Source organism: Callithrix jacchus, chromosome 3, assembly GCF_049354715.1.
Source record: "Callithrix jacchus isolate 240 chromosome 3, calJac240_pri, whole genome shotgun sequence".
Taxonomy (NCBI): Eukaryota; Metazoa; Chordata; class Mammalia; order Primates; family Cebidae; genus Callithrix; species Callithrix jacchus.
Window position 1 is genome coordinate 173,308,022 of NC_133504.1, and position 24,447 is coordinate 173,332,468.

The following is a 24,447-nucleotide window of genomic DNA, read 5'->3' on the forward strand; positions in this document are numbered from 1 at the left end:
TGATAATGCAGTAGTTTAATATAAAGATGAAGGCTGATTACCTTATATTATTGAGTTTAACCTGACAACAGCTAATTCATTAATTTGTCATCTCAAGATTTCCATCTCTTATTTGCTCTAGAGAATAGGTTTCCCATCTCAACTGACAGCTGAGTTGATTAAATGCCAGTTATAAAAATGAATTTACTTCTGCAAATCTCAATACTTTTGGCATCTCACCACTTCAGCATAAACCTATTGACAATCTCATTATTTATAAACATGCCATCTTTAATATGCGCAAATTAGTCACTCGATGTAAAATGTCACATTTTATGCAGAAAGAGGATTAAGTACTTTACTGATGGATGGATGCTTCTGTCAAATTATTTCTTCACGGACTTAAGCTATGAATTTTTTTTCCTCTATCTTTATTCCCCTCCTTTTAAGTTAGATTAGTATATTTGCCTGCAGCCATTACTGGGGAATCTTATGAGTTGTATAACTAATAGTTTCAAATGCTGCTTTTTAGATACTGAAATACATTGTTTGGAGGTGTGTGGCTTTTTAAAATTTTATATTTTATTTATTTATTTTACATTTCTTGAGTTCTTTCTATAGGCCTACAAATATTCTTTATTTCCAAGCTGTCTACATAAAATATTCTCTTGGATACGCTCAACCTATTTCTTCAATATTTTGTTAATATTATAGTATATGCCCTCTAGTAAACAGCTTTAATTGTTGATCTGGCCATCCTAATATATCTCTTGTCATTTCAAATGATCCTTTTTTTTCCTTGAGATGGAGTCTTGCTCTGTCGCATAGGCTGGGGTGCAGTGATGCCATCTCAGATCACAGCAACCTCTGCCTCCTGGGTTCAAGCAATTCTCTTACCCCAGCCTCCTGAGTAGCTGGGACTACAGGCATGAGCCACCATGCTTGGCTAATTTTTTTATTTTTTATTTTTTAATTTTCAGTAGGGACAGGGATTGGTCATGTTGGCTAGTCTGGTCTTGAACTTCTGACCTCAAATAATCCGTTTGCCTCAGCCTCCCAAAGTGCTGGAATTACAGATGTGAACCACCATGTTCAGCCAATCCTTTTGAGCAGATTTATTGGCAATAACCCTATCAATTCTCCATTTATAATACTTCTACTGAAAATACTCCAATGTGAGAACACTGGTAAAAATCTATAACATTTCTTTTATACACAGCAATATCAAGTTATAATAAATTTAAAAATTAGAATTAAGCTACATCATTGATCACATCATTATGAAAGAGAATTCACTAAACAATACTGTAATTTTTTTTTTAAATTTAATGTAAGAGAGTAGGTAATACTTTAAAAAAAATTAAATAAATTTGATGTAAACAAGTTTGTCGTTTTTTAAGTCCTAAACCCTTGATCCCATTTTAATGAAATGCACAATAATGCATTAAATACGTTAACAAATAAAATAAATGGCTCAAGTAATACATAAAGAAGATTTTTCATACTTACAGAGTAGATAAAGAATGGAGAGTATCAAATGCCCCTGGTGCAACTGTAGTAATTTGATTATCATATAAAGAAAGCAAACGCACAGAACTCAGTCCTATGAAACTGTCATTCCCCACACAGCTTATTCGATTGCTTCTCAACATCCTGGGTTGGGGGGGAAAGGACATTGTTATGGAGACAAAGCATCAGGCAATCAATTTTTGCCTATCTGAGGATCGAAATCATCCTTGCACATATGTAGCATCCATTACTACTTTTAAAAAATGTTCTTTTGCTATTAGATATTACTATGACTATATACTGGGGATATCTTGCAAGAATGAAATGCTTTGAGTTGTCAATGATTAATCTCAGTTACAAAAGGCATGGTGAGTCTAGGCATGGATTTAAAATCCCACAATGAGGGCAGAATGTTTTCTTTTGATGCTACAATTATGTTTGCATGATTGCATAATGTCCTAAATCACCTACAGCTCCCTAAGTCCTTGGAGCCCTGTGATTTGTGTATTCAGTGTAGTATTACATTTGAGGTTGAACAGAAGGGAGGCAGAAAAGAATCAATAGCTATTGCAGATGAAAAACTAAGGGCGTCTCAGGGACTTACATATTGAGTCAATGTCAAATGGGGTGGGGGAGCCAAAATGGATAGAATATCCACAAAGACTACACAAATAATTTTATTTATGAAAATTAGTTCATTGTTTTAAGTTGAGACCTCAGAAAGAATCAATAGTAACAGATTCCATATCTACAATAAAGTTTAAATACATTTACCATGAAAAAATACTGACTTTTTTTTGTCATTACCATTAATAGGATTAACACTATTGTCATTTCCTTGTTATTGCTGAAGTTTTGGCTCAATTATCAATTCTTTGCTAATTATTTATTTGTCTGGCTTAGAAACCGAACAAAGAGCTCAAAATCCCATGTGAAAGCAGTTATGAGTATATGCATAATCGTCTTACGTCTTATTCAGAATTCCTGAAAGATTAACTTATTCCTTAATTTTTCTAAACATGAGTTGGCTACTAAAAATTAAAGAATGTAAAAGAGAGAGGTAAAAATAAAGGAACATAGTTTCACTTTAAAATTCCAGATTGCCCTATAATAAACAAACACAAATGTTTGCATTCTGGTAAGTCACAGGTAAGCAGAAAAGATGATGTTCTCCTTATGAAGGCATCATTTTATGTTAGAAAACAAATGCGCAACAGAAACGCATTCCTATCAGTGCTTTCCTTTGTCTTAAATGATGAAGAGCACTGGGTCTTAATCGTGCTGGAATCGCATGCCCCTGGGAGAAGCTGGAGAATAGTTAGATCTCTGTTGTTAGAAAAATCCATAAGCACACATACGCACAAATTTCACCTGTGATGTCAAGGAATTCAACAACTGGCTGAAATATGTATATGAACTAGTAAGTGACCCATTAGGGTTCAGAAGCCTAGGGAGAATGGAAATGTGCTCTCAAAATCTTCATAGCTCCAAGTAAAAATATACCAAGAATAGGTGTGTTCAGATAAACTTGTTCTAGGATTTTGACTACCCTGAGTTTGGTCCTAAACTGCTCTATTGCACTTGTTGGAACATAGCCAGATTAAGGAGAGAGTCAGTGAATACCTGTCTCAGGTGCTAAAACATAAGCACTTCAAAAACATCCACAGAAATATAATGAAAGGAGAAAGTGGAAATTAAATAACTTTTTGTAGGGAGAGTCCTGTGAATGAACAACAAAATAAGAAGAAATACTTTGATAAGTTCCTTGAGGTGGTGTTATGGATTGAACTGTGTCCTTTTTAAATTCATATTTTGAAGCCCTAACCCCCAAATATGAGTGCCCAGTCATGCACCACATAACGATATTTCGGTCAGGCAAATCTATACAAAAGTTGTCCAATAAGATTGCAGAACAGCTGAAAATTTCCCATTGCCTCGAGATGTCATGGCTATAAACATGCCATAGCCCAACACATTATTCCCATGTTTGTGGTGATGCTGGTGTAAATAAACCTACTGTGCTCCCAGTTGTATAAAGTATAGCGTAACAATTGCGTATAGCACATAACACTCCATAATGACAACAAACAACTATATCATTGGTTTATGTATTTACTGTTCTATTAATTGTTATTTTAGAGTGTACTACTTATTAACAAAAAGTTAACTATAACACATCCCCAGGCAGGTCCTTCATGAAGTATTCCAGAAGAAGCATTTTTATCCTAGGAGATGACAGCACCTTGCATGATATTGTCCCTGAAGACCTTCCAGTGAGACAAGGTGTGGAGGAAGAGGACAGTAATATTGATATATTGATTATCCTGACCCTGGGCAGGCCTAGGCTAATGTGTGTGTTTGTGTTTTAGTTTTTAAAAAAACCGTTTAAAAACACAAAAGTAAATAAATAAAACATTTTTAAAAAATAGAAAAGAATTTAAAAATTCTTATATAAATATAAGAATAAAAAAATTTGTACAGCTGAAAAGTATGTGTGTGTTTAAGCTAGGTGTCATTATAAAAGAGTAAAAAAAAGGGGCAGATCCAAGGTGGCTGAATAGGAACAACTCTGGAGTGCAGTTCCCAGCAAGAACAATGCAGAGGGTGAGTGATCACTGCATTTCCAAACAAGTTATTACTGCTTACAGACTAGGAGATTCCTGGGCTGAAAAGCACCATGAGTTTCCAGCATGGCTGTTTCAGCTGGCATAGCAGGTCTCCGTAAAAAACTCACACAAATCTGTGCTTGGAACACCTGGGAGACAGACCTGCCCATTCAACTGAATAAAAGGGGGGCTGAAACAGGGAACCAGGTGATCTGGCTTGGTGGGTCCCACCCCAATAAAGACCAGCAATCTGAAAAGCTCTGGATTAAGAGTTTCACAGCAAGTGCAGCTGGATCCGGGATGGTAGAGTTCTGTGGGGGAAAGGGCATCTGCCATTACCAAGGCAGTCTACCACTACTGAGGCAGTCTGCCATTATCGAGGCAGTCAGCCATTACTGAGGCAGTCCACCATTACAGAGGCAGTCCACCATTACTGAGGCAGACTGCTATTACCAAGGCAGTTCTAACTATACCTTTATAAACAAAACCGCAAGGAAGTTCACACACCATCTGGGCAGAGTCCACGTCAGCTCAACAATGCCTCTGCTGGCAGACCATGACTAGGCTACCTCTTTGCTGCACAGGGCATCTCTGAAAAAAGTCAGCAGCATGTCAGGAACTTATATATAAAGCCCTACCTTCCCAGGACAGAGCACCTGGGAAAAAACAAAGGTTATGAGTTCCACTGCAGCAGACTTAAACGTACCTGCCCAGCAGCTCTGAACGGAACAACAGAGCTCAGAGCTCAGCACCTGAGCTCCTATAAGAGACGGACTGTCTCCTCAAGTAGCTCCCCAACCCCTGTATATCCAAAGAGACACCTCATAAAAGAGAGCTCAGGCTGACATCTGGCAGGTATCCTTCTGAGATGAAGATAACAGAAGAAGAAATTGGTAGAAACCCTTATTATTTTGCAGCTGCCACAGATGATCCCAAGGCAAGCAGGGTCTGGAGTGGATCTCCAGCAGTTCTACAGCAGCGGGGTCCTGACTATTAGAAGGAAGACTAAAAAACAGAAGGAAGTAGCTTCATCATCAACAAAAAGGATGTCTACTCAGAGACGCATCTGAAAGTCACCAACTACAAAGACCAGAGGTAGATAAATCCACAAAGGTGGGAAGAAACCAGAACAAAAAGGAGGAAAATACCCAAAACCAGAACACCTCTACTCCTCCAAGGGATCACAACTCCTCACCAGCAGGAGAACAAAGCTGGATGGAGAATGAGTCTGATGAACTGACAGAAACAGGCTTCAGAAGGTGGGTAATAACAAACTTCTCTGAACTAAAAGAACTTGTTCTAACCCAATGCAAAGAAACTAAGAACCTCAAAAAAAGATTTGATGAAATGCTAATGAGAATACAGCATAGAGAAGAATATAAATGAATTGATGGAGCTGAAAAACACAGCATGAGAACTTCATGAAGCGTACATAGTTTCAATAATGAATCAATCAAGCAGAAGAAAGGATACCAGAGACTGAAGATCAACTCAATGAAATAAAACAAGAAGGCGAGATTAGAGAAAAAAGAGTAAAAAATGAATGAAGCTTCCAAGAAATATGGTATTATGTGAAAAGACCTAATCTATGTTTGATAGGTTACCTGAATGTGACGGAGAGAATGAATTCAAGCTGGAAGACACTCTTCAGGATATTATCCAGGAGAATTTCCCCAACCTAGCAAGGCAGGCCAATATTCAAGTCCAGGAAATACAGCGAACACAACAAAGATATTCCTCAAGAAGAGCAACTGCAAGGCACATAATTGTCAGATTCACTAGGGTTGAAATGAAGGAGAAAATGCTAAGGGCAGCCAGAGATATAGGTTGGGTTACCCACAAAGGGAAGCCCATCAGACTCACAGCAGATCTCTCAGCATAAACCCTACAAGCCAAAAGAGAGTAGGGGCCAATATTCAACATGCTTAAAGAAAAGAACTTTCAACCTAGAATTTCATATACAGCCAAACTAAGTTTCATAAGCGAAGGAGAAATAAAATCTTACAAACAAGCAATTGCTGAGAGATTTTGTCACCATCAGGCCTGCCTTATAAGAGCTCCTGAAAGAAGCACCAAACATAGAAAGGAATAACCAGTACCAGCCACTCCAAAAACATACCAAATGGTAAAGAGCATCCAGATAATGAAGAAACTGCATCAACTAAAGGGCAAAACAACCAGCTAGCATCAAAATGGAAGGATCAAATTCGCACATAACAAAGTTAACCTTAAATGTAAATGGGTTAAATGCCCCAATTGAAAGACACAGACTGGCAAATTAGATAAAAAGTCAACCAATGGGTGTGATGTATCCAGAAAATCCATCTCATGTGCAAGGACACACATAGGCTCAAAATAAAGAGATGGAGGAAGATTTACCAAGCAAATGGATAGCAAAAAAAAAAAGCAGGAGTTGCAATCCTAGTCTCTGATAAAAGAGACTTTAAACCAACAAAGATCAAAAGATACAAAGAAGAGCATTACATAATGGTAAAAGGATCAATGCAACAAGGAGAACTAATGATCCTAAATATATATGCACCCAATACAGGAGCACCCAGATATATAAAGCAAGTTCTTAATGACTTACAAAGAGACTTAGACTCTGACACAATAATGTTGGGAGACTTTAATACTCTACTACTGTCAACATAGACAGATCAATGAGACACAAAATTAACAAGGATATCCAGGACTTGAACTTCAGATCTGGAGCAAGAAAACCTAATAGACATTTACAAAACTCTGCACCCCAAATCCACAGAATATACATTCTTCTCCGCACCACATCACACCTAATCAAACATTAACTACATAATTGAAAGTAAGTCACTCCTCAGCAAATGCAAAAGAATGGAAATCCTAACAAACTATCCCTCAGACCACAGTGCCATCAAATTAGAACTCAGGATTTAGAAACTAACTCAGAACCACACAACTTCATGAAAACTGAACACTGGCTTTTGAATGTTTACTGGATAAACAATGAAATGAAGGGAGATATAAAGATGTTCTTCAAAACCAAGGAGAATGAAGACAGAATGTATCAGAATCTCTGGGACACATTTAAAGCAGTGTCTAGAGGGAAATTTACAGCAATAAATTCCCACATGAGAAGCAAGAAAAGATCTAAAATTGACACCCTATCATCAAAATTGAAAGAGATAGAGGAGCAAGATAAAAAAAAAAACTCAAAAGCTAGCAGAAGACAAGAAATAACCAAGATCAGAGCAGACCTGAAGGAGACAGAGATACAAAAAACCCCTTCAAAAATCAATAAATCCAGGAGCTAGTTTTTTGAAAAGATCAACAAAATAGACTGCTAGCCAGATTAATAAAAAGCAAAGAGAGAAGAAACAAATAGATGCAATAAAAAATGATAAAGGGGATATCACCACAGATTCCAAAGAAATAAAAATTACCATCAGAGATTACTACAAAGAAGTCTATGCACATAAACCAGTAAACCTGGAAGAAATGGATAAATTCTGGGACACTTGCACCCTCCCAACCCTAAACCAGGAAGAAGTTGAAACCCTGAATAAACCAATAATAAGGGCTGAAGTGGAGGCAGCAATTAATAGCTTGCCAACCAAAAAAAGCCCAGGTCCAGATGGGTTCACAGCCGAATTCTACCAGACATGCAAAGAGGAGCTGGTGCCACTCCTTCTGAAACTATTCCAAATAATCCAAAAAGAGGGAATCCTTCCCAAATCATTTTATGAGACCAACATCATCCTGATACAAAAACCCGGCAGAGACTTAACAAAAAAAGAAAACTTCAGGCCAATATCATGACAAACATAGATGCAAAAATCTTCAATAAAATACTGGCAAACTGACTGCAACAGCACATCAAAGAGCTTATCCATTATAGTCAAGTAGGCTTCATCTGGGGGATGCAAGGCTGGTTCAACACACTCAAGTCTATAAACATAATTCACCACATAAACAGAACCAAAAACAAAAGCCACATGATTATTTCAATAGATGCAGAGGAGGCCTTCAACAAAATTCAACAGCCTTTTATACTAAAAACTCTCAAAGAACTAGGTATCAATGGAACGTATCTCAAAATAATAAAACTATTTATGACAAACCCACAGCCAGTATCATACTGAATGGGCAAAAACTGGAAGCATTCCCCTTGAAATCTGGCACTAGACAAGGATGCCTTCTCTCACTACTCCTATTCAATATAGTATTGGAAGTTCTAGCCAGAGCAATCAGGTAAGAAAAAGAAATAAAGGGTATTCAATTAGGAAAGGAAGAAGTCCAATTGTTCCTATCTGCCGATGACATGATAGTATATTTAGAAGACCCCATCATCTCAGCCGCAAAACTCCTAAAACTGATAAGCAACTTCAGCAAAGTCTCAGGATACAAAACCAATGTGCAGATATCACAAGCATTCCTATATGCCAATAACAGACTAAAAGAGAACCAAACCAAGAACAAACTGCCATTCACAATTGCGACAAAGAGAATAAAATACCTAGGAATACAACTAACAAAGGATGTAAAGGACCTCTTCAAGAACTACAAACCACTGCTCAATGAAATAAGAGAGAACACAAACAGATGGAAAAACATTCCATGCTCATGGTTAGGAAGAATGAATATTGTGAAAATGGTCATACTGCCCAAAGTAATTTACAGATTCAATGCTATCCCCACCAAGCTACCTATGACCCTCTTCACAGAACTGGAAAAAACCACCTTAAATTTCATATGGAACCAAAAGGGAGCCTGCATAACCAAGACATTTCTAAGCAAAAAGAACAAAGCTGGAGGCATCACACTACCTGACTTCGAACTATCCTGGAAGGGTAAAGTAATCAAAACAGCATGACATGGGTACCAAAACAGAAATATAGACCAATAGAACAGAACAGAGGTCTCAGAGGCAACACCACACATCTACGACCATCTGATCTTTGACAAACCTGACAAAAACAAGCAATGGGGAAATGATTCCCTGTTTAAAAAATGGTGTTGGGAAAGTTGGCTAGGCATGTACAGACAGCAGAAACTGGACCCCTTCCTGACATCTACACTAAAATTAACTCCAAATTGATTAAAGACTTATACATAAGACCTAACATCATAAAAACCCTAGAAGAAAACCTAGGCAAAACCATTCAGGACATAGGCATAGGCAAGGACTTCATGACTAAAACACCAAAAGCATTGGCAGCAAATGCCAAAATAGATCATTGGGATCTAATTAAACTCCAGAGCTTCTGCACAGCAAAAGAAACAATCATTAGAGTGAACTGGAAACCAACAGAATGGGCAAAAAATTTTTGCAATGTACCCTTCTGACAAAGGGCTAATATCCAGAATCTACAAAGATCTAAAACAGATTTACAAGAAAAAAAAAAACATTCAAAAGTGGGTGAAGGATATGAACAGACACTTTTCAAAAGAAGACATATATGTGGCCAACAAACGTGAAAAAAAGCACATCATCACTAGTAATTACAGAAATGCAAATCAAAACCACATTGAGATACCACCTCACGCCAGTTAGAATGGCAATCATTAAAAAATCTGGAGACAGGTGTTGGAGAGGATGTGGAGAAATAGGAACACTTTTCCACTATTGGTGGGAGTGTAAATTAGTTCAACCATTGTGGAAGACAGTGTGGCGATTCCTCAAGGATCTAGAAATAAAAATTCCATTTGATCCAGCGATCCCATTTCTGGGTATATATCCAAAGGATTATAAATCGTTCTATTATAAAGACACACGCATGTGTATGTTAATTGCATGCTCACAATAGCAAAGACCTGCAACCAACCCAAATGCCCAATGATGATAAACTGGTCAGGAAAATGTGGCACATATACACCATAGAATATTATGCAACAATCAGAAATGATGAGTTCGTGTTGTTTGTAGGGACATGGATGAATCTGGAGAACATCATTCTCAGCAAACTGACACAAGAACAGAAAATGAAACACCGCATATTCTCACTCATAGGCGGGTGATGAAAAATGAGAACACATGGACACAGAGAGGGGAGTACTAAACACTGGGGTCTATTGGGGAGAAAAGGGGAGGGCCAGTGGGAGGTGGAGGTGGAGAGGGATAGCCTGGGGAGAAATGTCAAATGTGGGTGAAGGGGAGAAAGCAAACAACACACTGCCATGTGTGTACCTATGCAACTGTATTGCATGCTCTACACATGTACCCCAAAACCTAAAATGCAATAAAAAATAAAAATAAAAAAATAAAAAATAAAATAAATAAAATAAAAAAAAAGCACAATGAGTTTGTGTCCTTTGTAGGGACTTGGATGAATCTGGAAATCATCATTCTCAGCAAACTGACACAAGAACAGAAAATCAAACACCACATGTTCTCACTCATAGGCAGGTGCTGAACAATGAGAACACATGGACACAGGGAGAAAAGCATCACACACTGGGGTCTGTTGGCAGGGAATAGGGGAGGGACAGTGGGGGTTAGGGAGGTTGGGGAGGGATAACATGGAGAGAAATACCAGATATATAGGTGATGGGGAGATGGAGGCAGCAAGCCATATTGCCATGTATGAACCTATGCAACAATGCTGTATTTTCTGCACATGTACCCCAGAACCTAAAGTGCAGTACAAAAAAAAGTTAAAACACTTTTTTAACTTAAAAAAGTTAAAACATTAAAAAGTTCATAAAGTAAAAACGTTTATTAATGAAGGAATACATTAAAAAATAAATGTAGTGTTTATAAGGCCTGTCTTAGTGTACAGTAATGTTCTTTGCCCTCAAGCTCACTCACCACTCACTCACTCACCATTCACCCAGAGAAACTTCCAGCCCTGCAAGCTCTGTTCTTATTAAGTGCCCTACATAGTTGTAGTATTTTCAATATTTTGTACCATATTTTTACTGTACTTCTATGTTTGTGTACTTCCTATGTTTATATATGTTTAGATACACAAATGCTTTAGGTTGTGTTAGTAACAACTGCCTACACTATTCAGTATGGTAACATGCTGCACAGGTTTGCAGCCTAGGAGCAATAGGTTGTGCCATATAGCCTAGGCATGTAGTAGGCTCTACCATCGAGGCTTTTGTAAGTCCACTGTCCACTCTAGGATGTTTGCACAAGGGCAACATTGCTAATGACCCATTTATCGGAACATATGTATGACTACATTTGGAGAGAGGGACTTCAGGGAGGTGATTAAGGTTGAGTGAGATTATAAGAGTGGGGCCCCATTCTGAAGGTCTGCCATCCTTCTAAGAAGAAAATGATACCAGCCAGCTCTATCTCCCTATGATCAGTCAGAAGAAAGGCCATGTGAAGAAATAGTGAGAAGGTGACTATCTACAGGCCAAGAAACGAGGCCTCATCAGAACCCACCCTGTCAGCACCTCCATCTTCAGCTTCTAGCCCCCAAAATGACGAGAAAATACCTTTCTGTTGTGTAAGCTCCCCAGTCTGTGGAAGTTCATCATGGCAGCCTGAACGGATGCCTACAGGTGGAGTTCCAGCCCACTGCCTTCCTCCCATTCCGAGGTACTTCCCTGTCAGAAGTTTCCAGTAACAAGAAGCAGTCCTTCAACTGCTGTCTGAAAGGGAGGCTTCTACTTGTTGCATTTTTGTATTTTTTCTGAGACAACTCTGGAAAAGGTTAGATGCAGCCACCTGTGGTCTCTTTTCCATCCTCTTCCTACACATTCCTCAGCATCTCTTTCATCGCAAAGCTGAATGAATGTTTGCCTATCATTTGGAAGGGGTATCAAGTTAGCCCTCAGGATGGGTCAGCCGGTCCCAGACTGGTCCTGCTGGGTGGTCAGGTTTCAGGCTATTCCTGCAAAACTCAAGGAGCACACTTCTGCTTTTACTTGCAGGGAGGATGTTTGGGGTGGGATTTGAATTTGGGATGCTATAAACACATCTTGCTGGCTGTGAGGGAATGCCCTTCTCCCTCCATATCTGATAAAGAGCAGACAATGGACTCAGCCATCAGCCCACTGGTGGTACATGGCTCTCACAGGCTGCATGGGGCAGGGTTGTGGGTTTAGGCGAAACAGACTTCCCACTACAATCACCGAGGACTGCTTCTTAGTTACAAATATTTTCCTTTCTGTCTTCTAAAGGCTTCAGAGTTTGGTTTGTCTCTTTTCCAAATTTTAGGCTACCACTTTGTCAAACATAATTATATACCTCATAGATAAAATATATATGTGTGTGTAGGCAGCGTGGAAAATTCAAGCAATATAAAAAGTGTTGTACATACTTTTGATTGAAATATCTCAATCTAATCCCCATCTTTCTTGGACAACAACCTTTTGGAAACATATAATTTTTTTCCCCAAACTCCCTACCCCTGAGCAAATAGATATAACTCTTAGCATGTTTTTTTTTTTGAAAAAATGGTGAAAGATATATCACCAGCCAGTCTTTCTATTACACCAAGACATTGCAGGGGCAAAAAACAATAGTCTCCAGATAAACTGTCAGAATTATTCTACTGTAAAGATTCGAGAAGATTTGAAAGCTAGAGTCATTGGGCCAAGAGAGAGTATAGTATAGAGAGGTGTTTGAAGACAAGGAAATAAAATGACCATTTTTAGGCAGGACAGTGTAGTCAGATCCATATAAGCACTGGAGCAAGAATGATCTACTTTGCAGAGGAGACAGCAGCCATGAGGAATGCCCCTGATCATTTGCCATGAACACACCAAAGACAGGAATACTGGGGTAGGGGACCATCTGCATTCACAATGTGTGTATGTGTGCGTGTGTAACGGAGAACATGTGAAAGAGATAGAGTGAGTGGGGTTGGTAAAAGTAGGAGGTGTTTCTCTTGCCAGGATTATAAAGAACAATAAACTGCAATCCTTAGGTAGAAGAACTGCGATGCAAGTACGAATACTTACAAAGTTTTGAGGCTTTCCAATCCCTTGAACATCTTATGCCGCACATTTTCCAAACGATTACTTGTGAGAAGTATTTCATTTACACCAGATGCTCCTTCAAATGCTCCCTCCTCAATATCTGTGATCTTATTGTTGCTAAAGTTTCTGAATAAAAATTGTTGGAACAAAGATTATAAATAATTTCCAATAATGAGGACATTGAAACATGTTAGATCACTTTCTTCTAATGATCCAAGTCTTCACACTTCAGTGCCCAGCACTGCCAGGGATCTGAAAAGATTCCACTTCCCTACTCCATCAAGACAAAGGAACAATAATACTAAGAGGGAATGTCTATGGTTAAAAGAAAAGCCAGCCTGACCCATGTTAAACCCTCCAAGGGTCCCCAGGAATATAAAATTCTTGCGGTCAGGTATTGGGTTACACAAACCTTTATGTCATCTATAAAACCTAACAAGAAACTTTTCAAAGAAATATCCCTGATTAAAATTGTCCAATGAATTAATGACTGAAAGAAGGCAACTGGGTAGAGAGATAGATAGGCTAAAATTTGTTAGTGTTTTACAGATAGCATCAGAAATGTATTTGAATATGGGTTTATTCCCAGTAAAACTTTTCATGTAATAATGCGTTGAAACAACCAACTTAACTGTCAGTATTATGTATGATACCAACTACTACAATGCTCGACAGAAAGCAAGAGTATCTAGTTGAGATCAACTGTCTGTCAGCTTTTTCTTTCTCGTTCTCACTGACCAGGAGTGTACGCCAAACAAGGTTCATTTTTATTCATATTTTAATTTTTCTTATAGAATCACACACAGTAGCTTCTTAATAAATATTTTTTGCATTGGAAATCATCTTATAGTTAAAAAGAAAGTGCATTTCATAACAGTGAAAAAGTAGGGCAAGTAAGATATCAGAAACCATTTGGGAGGTAGCCTAATACGGATGTCGACACGCAAGCAGTCTGTTCTGTAACTTACAGTCTATGATACTAAGGGCCAGTTACATATGCGGACACAGGGCTAAAGGGAGCCAATGCTTCTTTCCTCCTGCTGATGTTTCTGCATGTGTGAAGGGTGATCCATTGGCCCCACAGTATTGACCTATATCCTGTCAGTCCCCCACACCTCCCCAGGGGCATGGAGTTACCCACTGCAAGTTTCTGAAACTGCTGAGCTTATGAACTTATTTTAAAATATGAGTTGTGGACATGTAGTAACACAGATGAGCTATCAAGCCAGTTTACCAATCATTAATTTTGACTATCTTCTAATGAAAGTTTAATGACGCAAAAAGTCCAATAGTTGACATGAAAGTGCTGAAAAAGAAATAACAGCATGGTTTGGGGAATAGTAAAGGAAGTTACAAAACATTACGGAATGCATTTTAATGTGCTTAGATTGCTGGATTCCTGCTGTGGCCACATAACAGACCAGCTGTCTGAGATAAAGCAAGATGCTTAGGCTCTGCCACGGAAAATATGGTTGACACTGTTGAACATACAGAAAAGTTTGTTGCAGAGATTACCCTAAATTCATGTCACAGGCAGTCACACAGGGAAATTTCCCTGGATTTTTAGTATCTTCTAATATTCTAAGAAACTTACATAAAACGAACACAACAAAACATTAAGAAAAATTTTAAAATAGCTAACAAATGACTTACATTTTACGTAGTTGAGGAAGTTTCTTAAAGATTCCTGTAGCTTCCAGTACAGTAAATTCATTATTATTGAGACGCCTGGAGAAAAAAGGAACAGAGAAGTTTTATTACCAATAGTTGGGAAAGGATTAAAATTGATTTCTCTAAATGAATTCTAACATCATTTAATCATACCATGAAAATAAAAGGAAGTACATATATCACAGAAGATTTGTGGAACATATCGATTTTTCTTTTCATTTTATTCAAATTTTAATTATCAAAATAAAATATGTTAGGAAGCACAGAGTAAGGAAAACCAAAGCTCAAAACCAGCTCCCAGTAATCTCTAGAACCAATTCTCTCCAATTTTTTCCAATATTGTCCCCACTGAAAAGGATTTTAGATCATTTTTCCCTGTTTGCTTCACAATTGGAAAAAAATTACAGCTTTATTAGAATGCAATTCACATGCCAGAACATTTACCCTTTTAAAGTGTACAATTCAGTGGTTTTTAGTACATTCTCAGAAATGTGCAATCATCTTTGCTATCTAATTCCAGAACATTTTTATTATCCCCCAAAAAAACCCCATTTTTATTACCAGTCACTCCGGGTGGCTATTTTCCCACAGTCCTTGGCAAACACCAGGTTACTTTTTGTTTTTATTGATTTTCCTATTCTGGGCATTTTGTATAAATGGAATCATATATGATGTAGCCTTTTCTGTCTGGCTTCTTTTGCTTTGTATAATGTTTTATTTCTGGGGTAGCATATGTCAGAGCTTCATTAATTTTTAAGAATGATTGATATTTCATTACATAGGCACGACACATTTGTTTATCCATTTATCAATTAGGAGACAGTTGTGTTGCTTCCATTCTTTGACGGCTATAAGTGATGCTGCTATGAACATGGTGTGCATGTTTCTGTCTGGATATGTGTTTTCATTTTTTGGACATATACATAGGAGTGGCATTACTGGATCACATGGTAAAATTTGTGATTAACTCTTTGAGAAACAGCAAAAAAGATTTTACATTCAGACCAATGATGCATGAAGGTCCAATTTCTTCCACTATGTTACTCTCCCTTTTTGTTTTTTTCATAGCCATTCCAGTGGGTCTAAATTGGTATCTCATTGTAGTTTTGACTGGAATTTCCCTAGTCACAGTTGTCATGTGTTTATTGGACATTTGTATATGTTATTTGGAGAAATGCCAATATGCATAATTTGACCATTCTTTAACTGAGTAATGTACATTTTAATCTGAATTATAAGGGTTTTTTTTTATATACTACGAATATGTGTCTTATTAGATACATGATTTGCAAATATTTTCTTCTCAGTACTGATTTTATTGTATAATTTAAAAAATTATAAATCTCTTACATTACATACATTTGCCAAAGTCTAAATTGGAGGCTAGTTTCTACTATAATTTTTCCATGACAAACAAAATTATTTAAAGTGCTAGGCCTGGCTCAGTGTGTCATGCCTCTAACCCTGGCACTTTGGGACGCAGAGGCAAGAGGACTGCTTGAGCTCAGGAGTTTGAGACCAACCTGGGCATCATGGCAAAATCCCATCTCTACAAAAAAATACAAAACTTAGCTGTGTGTGGTGGTGCATGCCTGAGGTCCCCGCATCTTGGGGGTATGGGGGTGGAGGGTTGAGGTAGGAGGATCCCTTGAGCCCAGGAGGCCAAGGCTGCAGGGAGCTGTGATTGTGCCACTACACTCATGCTTGGGTGACAGAGTGAGAGGCTGTCTCAAAGAAAAAGAAGTGCTATTGTGCTGGAAGATATCACTTGTTTGTAACGTTATAGGTCATAATCATAAATCCCTATATGACTATAAAAAGTAAAATTCAGGGCCTTGGTTGCAAGGTCTTCGTGCATTTCTAAAATCCTTGGAGTTGTGAAATAGCTTCACCACCTAACAGGAGTTAAAAAAAATCACTATAACTACAAGATAGTTGATTTCTGTCGATGCTTTGAAAGGCATATTTTATTTTTAGTTATTCAAATTGCTAAAAATTAATTAAGTACAGGCATGAGTATAGGCACAGTGGGAGATAAACAATAACACACAATCCGTGTCATCAAGGAGCTATAATCTAGTTAAGGACAGAAGGATTATATACCAACAAACAGACAACGAACTTTGCAAAGCAGTAAATGACAAATACCAGATGGTGCCACATATAAACATGCGTAAGATGTTTAGAGAATGATGAAGTTTTGCTAGTTTTTTTCTTGAATTGTTAGAACACTAGCATTAAAGGTCCTCTTTTTATAAATAAAGTCAGTAAAAGCAAACCACGCATGGGCATAGAATCTATAAATGCTCTAACAAACATATTTTAGCACCTAATATGTGCAAGGTCCTATGGTAAGGTTGTAAGTGTAAATGCCATCATAGTCTGCCTTTTCAGCTTCTCTTGCATTGTTCAGAAAAAGCTATCCTTTCTACTTTAATACTTGATAATCACTGAATCTTTCCACCCATAAGCCAATGAAGTAGTAAATTAGGTTAGATGGACTCCTTGAATATATTGATAGTTAACAGAGATTGAAGATGGAGACTCTCAAACTACTTTACTTAGTTGCTGTAAGGATTAAATAGATTAAAAAACGAAGTATTTAGAAAATAATTTGGGAATAAATAATACCCAATAAATAAGCATCAAATGAACACTAATAGTATTAAGAGCTTAGTGAATTTTGAGAGATAAATTAATTTCTGTACTTAATTGTATGGTTGGCTAGAAAGAAAAACACACGTAGCCTCTAATATATTCTTGTACAAAGAAGTTATGCCGATGAAATCTATATTAATTAAAATTAATGCAATTATTAATACTAAAAAATGTCAAGACAAAAATTTCTCTGCTTTAATGCTTTCATTCCCTCCACCTCAACCAGAATTTTGTTGGGGGATGAACTTACAGCTCTGCCGTGTACTGGGGAATGTGATCCGGAATTTTGTTGAGTTTTTGATTAGAACAGTCTACTGTGGTTCCTTCACAGCGACACTTTTCAGGGCAAGCCAAATCCGCAAAGCAGTCTCCACTTAATTTTGATCGATAATCTTCTGTACCTATTGAGAATTCAAACCAGAAAAAAGATACTGAGTCTAAAGGTTAGAATATTTATTAGTTCGTAGGAAGAAAAAAGTAAGGTAACTATAGATTATGTAGCAGGGAGACAACTTGGGGAATTTTGGTCAATGGATGTCAGGAGGAAGGTTAAAAGAAAGGCTTGGAATTTTCTGGAAAAAAGAGTGACCAGATTCACATGACAGGAAAACATTAATAAAGTTGAGCTTTTCACAGCTGTACTTTCTGCTGATCCAATTCTGAGCCATTCTAGCCTATTTCACAGCTAGTCACACAATGGATATTCATTGTTAAAAAGTTTATTTTTTTTTCTCTGAGTCAAGAATTGAAAATATATCAAGTAATAAACATGATCCTATATATCATTGTAAATTAGGGCTTTCAAGGCAAATAGATGTACTCAGGCTTTCAAATTTTCTATGGACTTTTTACTATTCTCTCCCTCTCACATAATCTCAGAAATGCCTAAAAAGCCCTCTTTTTTCATTTTGATTTTGTAGAAAGAGACAGGTAAATCTTGATTTAAGCCTCAGCAGCTTGTCATGCTGTAGAAAGCTGCGTGACGTTCCATGGTGCTTGACGGAACCATGTTTTACTCATACCTTGCAACCACATGGTTAGATCAAGCACAACAGAAAATCTCGCTACATTATCACTACACCAACCACTAGGCCAAAGGCAGGACCAAGAGGAAAATGGAGGGAAGGAGGAGAAAAGCTACAGACGTTCTGGAAATGTAATACTGTTTACATGACATGCATTCTTCCCGCAGAATGTTTATGACCATAGTAAGAGTATTACTACCGAAGATTTCCTGGAAACACAAAGAAGGGGCTATACGGAAAAGGTGCCTCCACCATTCCTCAGAACTGCAGAATGGAAACGACAGCTTTCGGGAACAACAACCAGGAAGAAGTTGAAGGTGAGCTACAAGGACAACAGAGAAGCTCAAAAGATCTGTGGTTTCTTCTTGAAAAAAAAAAAAAAAAAGGTGCAAAAGACCAAGACTAGAAGAAGGTATATCCGGATTGAAAAAGGAGGGTATTAAGTTTCAGATCACACACTTTTACTTACAGCCAAAATGGTGAATTCCTGCAAAAGTAAAAATCACCAAGGAGAGAAAGAGTAATCCCAATTAAGATTAATATACATATTTATAAAACTAAGCTCTCTCTTCCTTCTTTATTATGGTAATTATAGAAAAAATGGTATGATGTGATGGGAATCGTCATGCTTTGTAACATAATATTTTGAAGTGTGGTGGTCTCACTAGAAAACCAGTGTAATAAAAGATGCATAGTGCAAATTAAGTGCTCGAATCCTTTAAAAGGTGAACTCTCTGTAACACAGATTTTCTTTTATCACTATGTAGAGTGCCATATAAAATGGCATTAGGCAGGTACACATATAAAAGTGAATGAAAAGCTAATCATGGAGATCCTCAAGGGCAATCATTAGAACATTTAGATTAATCCTGACATTGTGATGTACAGTTTTTAATGAACTTTTCAACTTATGAATGATGTTTAGTGGAAATGGAATTAGAACCTCATAAGTTTACAACAGTGAATATAACAGTTTCATCACATTTGGCACTTAATGTCATGATATTTATTGAGGATCTGTTGTCTTATGATTTAAGTTTCACTCCAAAATAAAATAAAAGGTCACAAAGTCTAAGGGACAGATACACTGGGTATCTTATGATTCAAATAATCTGCATTCAACACAACAGCAATAATGCTTATTTCACAGTGGCTCTTAGGTAGGCTCAAATTTTAACTAAAAGTTTTGGGAAAAAAAAGGAGAGGAGGCCCAAGTGATCCTTTCATGTCCTGACTTTTACAATTATTATGCTGAAATAATGTAAAATAAATTATCAAAAATTGAAAGACATATTTGATATAAAAGATAATTTCCAAATCCTATTTTGGCTGCTGTCTGTAACAGAGAAAAACTATCAGAATATATGAAAACAATCTGACTTTTGCTCTTTATTCAGTGAGCTGAAAATATTAAACATCAGTTATTAATAAAGTATATTTAAGTGAAATGGTTGGAATAATTTGGTACCAGTTACATTACTGACATAATTTTAGGATTTAAATCATATTTATGTTTTATTCTGTAGGTAGTTTGGTGCGTAGAATAGAGCTTTTTTCTGGTTAAACAATAGCTATCAGATTACTTTCCACTTAATTGGGTAAAGTGATTAATATTAAACATTGTCAATGAAGGCCAATCAACTGTTCTTTTCAACATGTTTACTTTTATGCAGCCAGTATAATATATATAATACTATTTATCATTCAAGCTCAAAATAAGTAATAGAACCAAATCTACTAAATCCATAAAATTATCCAAATTGTAATTCAATATGGCAAGCAATAAATATCTCTTTAAAATAGAGACTAAACTGAGAGTTCTTCTTAAGAAATTAAGGAAATGTAGACTAACACTGTACACTAAAGCTGTAGAACTATCCTTTGATCTATAGCTCTTAAAATACATTATAGTCTAGAAAATACCCAAGAGATGGTGAATGTGGCCAATCAATACTTAACATATAATGGTCTAAAACAAACAAGTCAAGAGGCATTTTACACAATTGGCAGGCAAGAAAAAGAAGTAAAGAAACATATTTTAAAGAGCTAGTTCTAGAATCATCAGTCTTGATAGTGCTAGGATTGAAGTAGTAAAACATTGTGATTACTTTTCTTAGAAACATTTTATCCATCTGCCTAAATTGTTCAAGGCATTTTGTGTCCATGAACTTCTGATGCTTTCATGTCAGACATCAATATTCTTTCTATGGAGTTATATTTTAATTCTGGATATAAAAGAATGTAAAGTCATAAACAAGAAACGACTGCAAATAAATCAGCAGGAAGCTGCTGTTTTTCTATAAACAGTGAAGCAGAAGTAAAGCAGTAAGTACAGTTTTTAAATATAAGCATCTATAAAAAAGTAAAGTCTCATGATTGAAAATAAAATTCTGTGAGTCTGTAACTACTTTCATGTAGAACTAGCTCTTTGACATCAGAGAGGTTTCTGTCTTTAAAACCAGCTCAGTAAGCTGTATTTTAAAAACAGATTGGAAGATCAGATATACAATGGAAGGAAAGAAAATGATTTAAGTAGAAAGCCACAGCTTCAAACATTTTAGCTACTGTGAGAAACTTTAGATAATGCGTCAAAGTAAAAGAGAGAGAGAAAGGTGGATTTTAATAATATATATGTTTAACGTCAGAAGCATGCAAAGGTCAGGTTTTCAGGAAACAGCTACAAGTGATATATGCATAAGTCAATCTATATATAGAGTATCCACTGTACTTTCAGAGGCATGCATATCAGTTTTAGAAGCTATATTTTATAAGGCGAGGAAAGGGTGTCTGCAGTTAGTCCTACTACCGAGCACAACCTACCTGGAATGAAATACTGTTCTTTAGCTAAATAAAAAAAGAGAAAAAAAATAGAAGATGCACCTGAATGTCAGCAAGCAGAGATATGAGTTATATTAGATTAAGAATGGACTAAAGTTACTACAATTAAATGAAAAATGTATATTCACAGAGGTGATTGAAGTACAATAATGTACACTGAGTAGTAAATGCATCTATAATTATGGACAACAACCAGCTTGGTTCTTACATTAGCTTTTTAGTATGAAATTAACTGCTGAATGTGAAATAGGCCTGGAATAGTTAGGTAGCATACTACCAAAAACACACATAATTAATTCTATCATAAAAAAAAGAAATATTAGATTAAAGCAAATAGTAAATTTGAATGACAGAAGCCTTCCATTTAATATCAATACAATGCATTTATATTTAGCTTTTTACAAATAAATGCAATATTCTCAAGATGTTTTAAAAAATAGCTTTTGGAAAAAAATGTATCCTCACAGTTGTATGCAAAATAAGAGAATGCAAACTGAGAAAGTGCATTCAGAGTAAGAAGCCAGGGATCTGGAGTCCCTCCCGGCTCCCCACAATCCTTTGAAGCCCAAACAAATCATGTAACCAATACTTAATCCACTTTCTGAAGAAATGAAAACAGTTAGTTACTTGAGGTGGGTCAAGAGAGAATGATACAGTAAACATGAGACTTAACATACTTTAAAGATGTTCTGAATTAGCTAAAAGCCTCTTATTAAGTTTGAATTTTGGAAAGGTGTATGAAGTATCTAGGCATCTTTTCAACTTGGTCAACAGCCTATTTCTTCTGCTGTATGTAGTATTAAAAATGTTACAAATAGAAGTATTATTTGAATTGTGTCTACATTTCTCTTATTTTATTATTCATGGGCAGAAGAAAAAGAAATATAATTCTACAATGTTCATTAATCAGCCGAAGGCCAGCTGCTTTCCTTAGGTCTCATGTAACCATTGTTTCTGGTCACAGGGGAAATAACATGTAAAGAAATTACCTGAACAACGAAATTTCTTGCTTTTGATCTGTCCAATTCTTTTGTTTGCCAGGCGGCGGGGGCTGGTGCAACGGGCACCACTGGTCTCAATTGGGTTGGTATGAAGATAATCCGCTAGCCACTTGAGATGGCAGTCACAAATAAAGGGGTTCTGGGCCAAATGCCTTTGGAAACACATACAGAACCATTTTATAGATGATTTGCAATAGACTCAACTCTTACATTCAGAGTGGAAACAATGTCATCAAATGTGATCCAAATCATGTATACATACATAGTTTGAATGGCCCGAAGAGGTGAAAAGGTCCCCTTGGCGATGGTCTGAAGCTTGTTGTCATATAGGGAGAGAAGGTTCAAGTTGTGGAGATCCTGAAAAGCATCTACCCGAAGGCAGTTTATCTTGTTGGCATTCAATAATCTGTTTGATTAAATAGTTGCAGAATTAAAGTGTAGCATCTCATTAACTCACCTGCAAGAGTTTGTCCTTTTAAAGAAAACCCAGTCAAGAAATATATTTCTTTTAATCTCAACACTAACTTTTTAATTTTATTAATTTAGGAATTAGAGGCTGGAGATGTGGGGTTTTACCATATAAAGCAAAAGTCATGTGATCAAATGAACTCAAATCTGGTGGTACTCATACATGTATTCAATACAAATTATTAAGCTTTCCCTCTGGAAGATGCAAAGGTGAAACAGTACACAAAGGTGGGTGAGAGAGACCCAGCCTCCACTGGCAAAGACACCATAAAAAAATGCCCTCAAACATTATTAATCCCTCAACATACTGTGGAAAAGTAGCTTAGGCTATTCTCTTTTCCTTTTCTTTCTTTTTTTCTGAGATGTAGTTTTGCGCTTTTTGCCTAGGCTGTAGTGCAGTGGCACAATCTTAGGTCACTGCAACCTCTGCCTCCCAGGTTCAAGCAATTTTACTTGAACTACTTGAATCCCTGCCTCAGCCTCTCGAGTAGCAGGGATTACAGGCACATGCCACCACACCCAGCTAATTTTTGTATTTTTGATAGAGATGGGGTTTCACCATGTTGGCTAGGATGGTCTCGAACTCCTGACCTTAGATGATCCACCTGCCTTGGCCTCCCAGCCCCTCAAAGTACTGGGATCACAGGTGTGAGCCACCATGACTGGCCTTAGGCTGTTCTCAAAACAGTAGCTGGTGTGATCCTTCTAAACATAGAATAGATCATGTCACCCCTTTCTCAGAACCATGCGACAGCTCCCAATTGGCTCTGAGCAGAAGCCTAAGTCATCACAACAGCCTGTCCTGTAGCCCACTCTTCAAACCCTGCAGTCTCCCAGTTCTCTCCTCCTGGCTGTTTCAGCTCCAATCACTGATCACCTTGCTCTTTCTTAAACATACCAAACTCTCCTATTCTCTGTCTGGAATGTTCCTCTCCCAGATGTCAAGCTTGCTCTAATATTGCCTTCTCAATCCAGCTTCCTGGACCCCGCTCCTTAATACATGTAGGCTGTCTTCTTTCTCAACCCCTAGCACTCTCAATTTCTTTGACTTTGATCTGCTTTTTCTGTTTTCTAAAGCATATATATTTGTTCTGCTATGCACAACTTATTTATTATGTTACTGCTGTCATCTATATGTCCTGCCGTCCCCACAGTGGATCATCTTTATGTCTCATTCATTTAATTTCCCTTTCTTTCCCAACTGCCCAGCACATACTGGCAGCTCAATAAATATCAGTTGTTGAATGAATACTTTACAGTCCTCTTGGAGAGTCACATGGTACATGGCTCTACTATAGGGGCTCAAGTCTTACAAACACCTGTTTAACTTTTTAACATAATTCCACAGACTCCTTTTTCCCCCATGTATTATATCAATATTCTGTGGAACTGTGGTTTATGGATTATACTTTGGCAAACATCATTCTTGCGGATGTGACTGTGTGAGCTTAGGCTTATTCTTCAGCATGTTCTCTGCTCTCCACTTTCCTCAACCACCTTCTGAATGCAACTTCCACGCAACAAAGGCCTCCTCCCTCTGGGTTCTTCAAAATGTTATTTCATGCTGTGCAGTCTCGTCATCTGTTTTATGCAGACTTGCTTGTTTGTCCAATGACAGTTTCTCCCTCTTCAGGCAGGACTTTTTTTTTTTTAATATTCTTTTTCTCCATCCCCAGTAGGCACCACTGGTCTCACTCGGGTTGGTATGGAGATACTCCGCTAGCCCCTTGAGATGGCAGTCACAAAAAAGGGGTTCTGGGCCAAATGCCTTTGGAA

General features: G+C 37.2%; 1 protein-coding gene across 5 annotated transcripts in view; it reads right to left on the minus strand.

The window, feature by feature from the left end:
• Positions 1 to 24,447, minus strand: part of SLIT2 (slit guidance ligand 2) — a 388,661-nt gene that overhangs the window by 87,907 nt on the left and 276,307 nt on the right. For 3 of the 5 annotated variants that reach the window (XM_035293960.3, XM_078367431.1, XM_078367433.1), the window contains exons 13-19: positions 22,466 to 22,609; positions 22,192 to 22,355; positions 21,185 to 21,208; positions 17,590 to 17,740; positions 14,664 to 14,738; positions 12,993 to 13,136; positions 1,489 to 1,632 (exon numbers count right to left, since the gene is read on the minus strand). In XM_035293960.3, the coding sequence (XP_035149851.1) occupies positions 1,489 to 1,632; positions 12,993 to 13,136; positions 14,664 to 14,738; positions 17,590 to 17,740; positions 21,185 to 21,208; positions 22,192 to 22,355; positions 22,466 to 22,609 (846 nt within the window). The remainder of the gene's footprint in view (positions 1 to 1,488; positions 1,633 to 12,992; positions 13,137 to 14,663; positions 14,739 to 17,589; positions 17,741 to 21,184; positions 21,209 to 22,191; positions 22,356 to 22,465; positions 22,610 to 24,447) is intronic. The other 2 variants (XM_035293962.3, XM_078367432.1) reach the window with 1 other exon arrangement.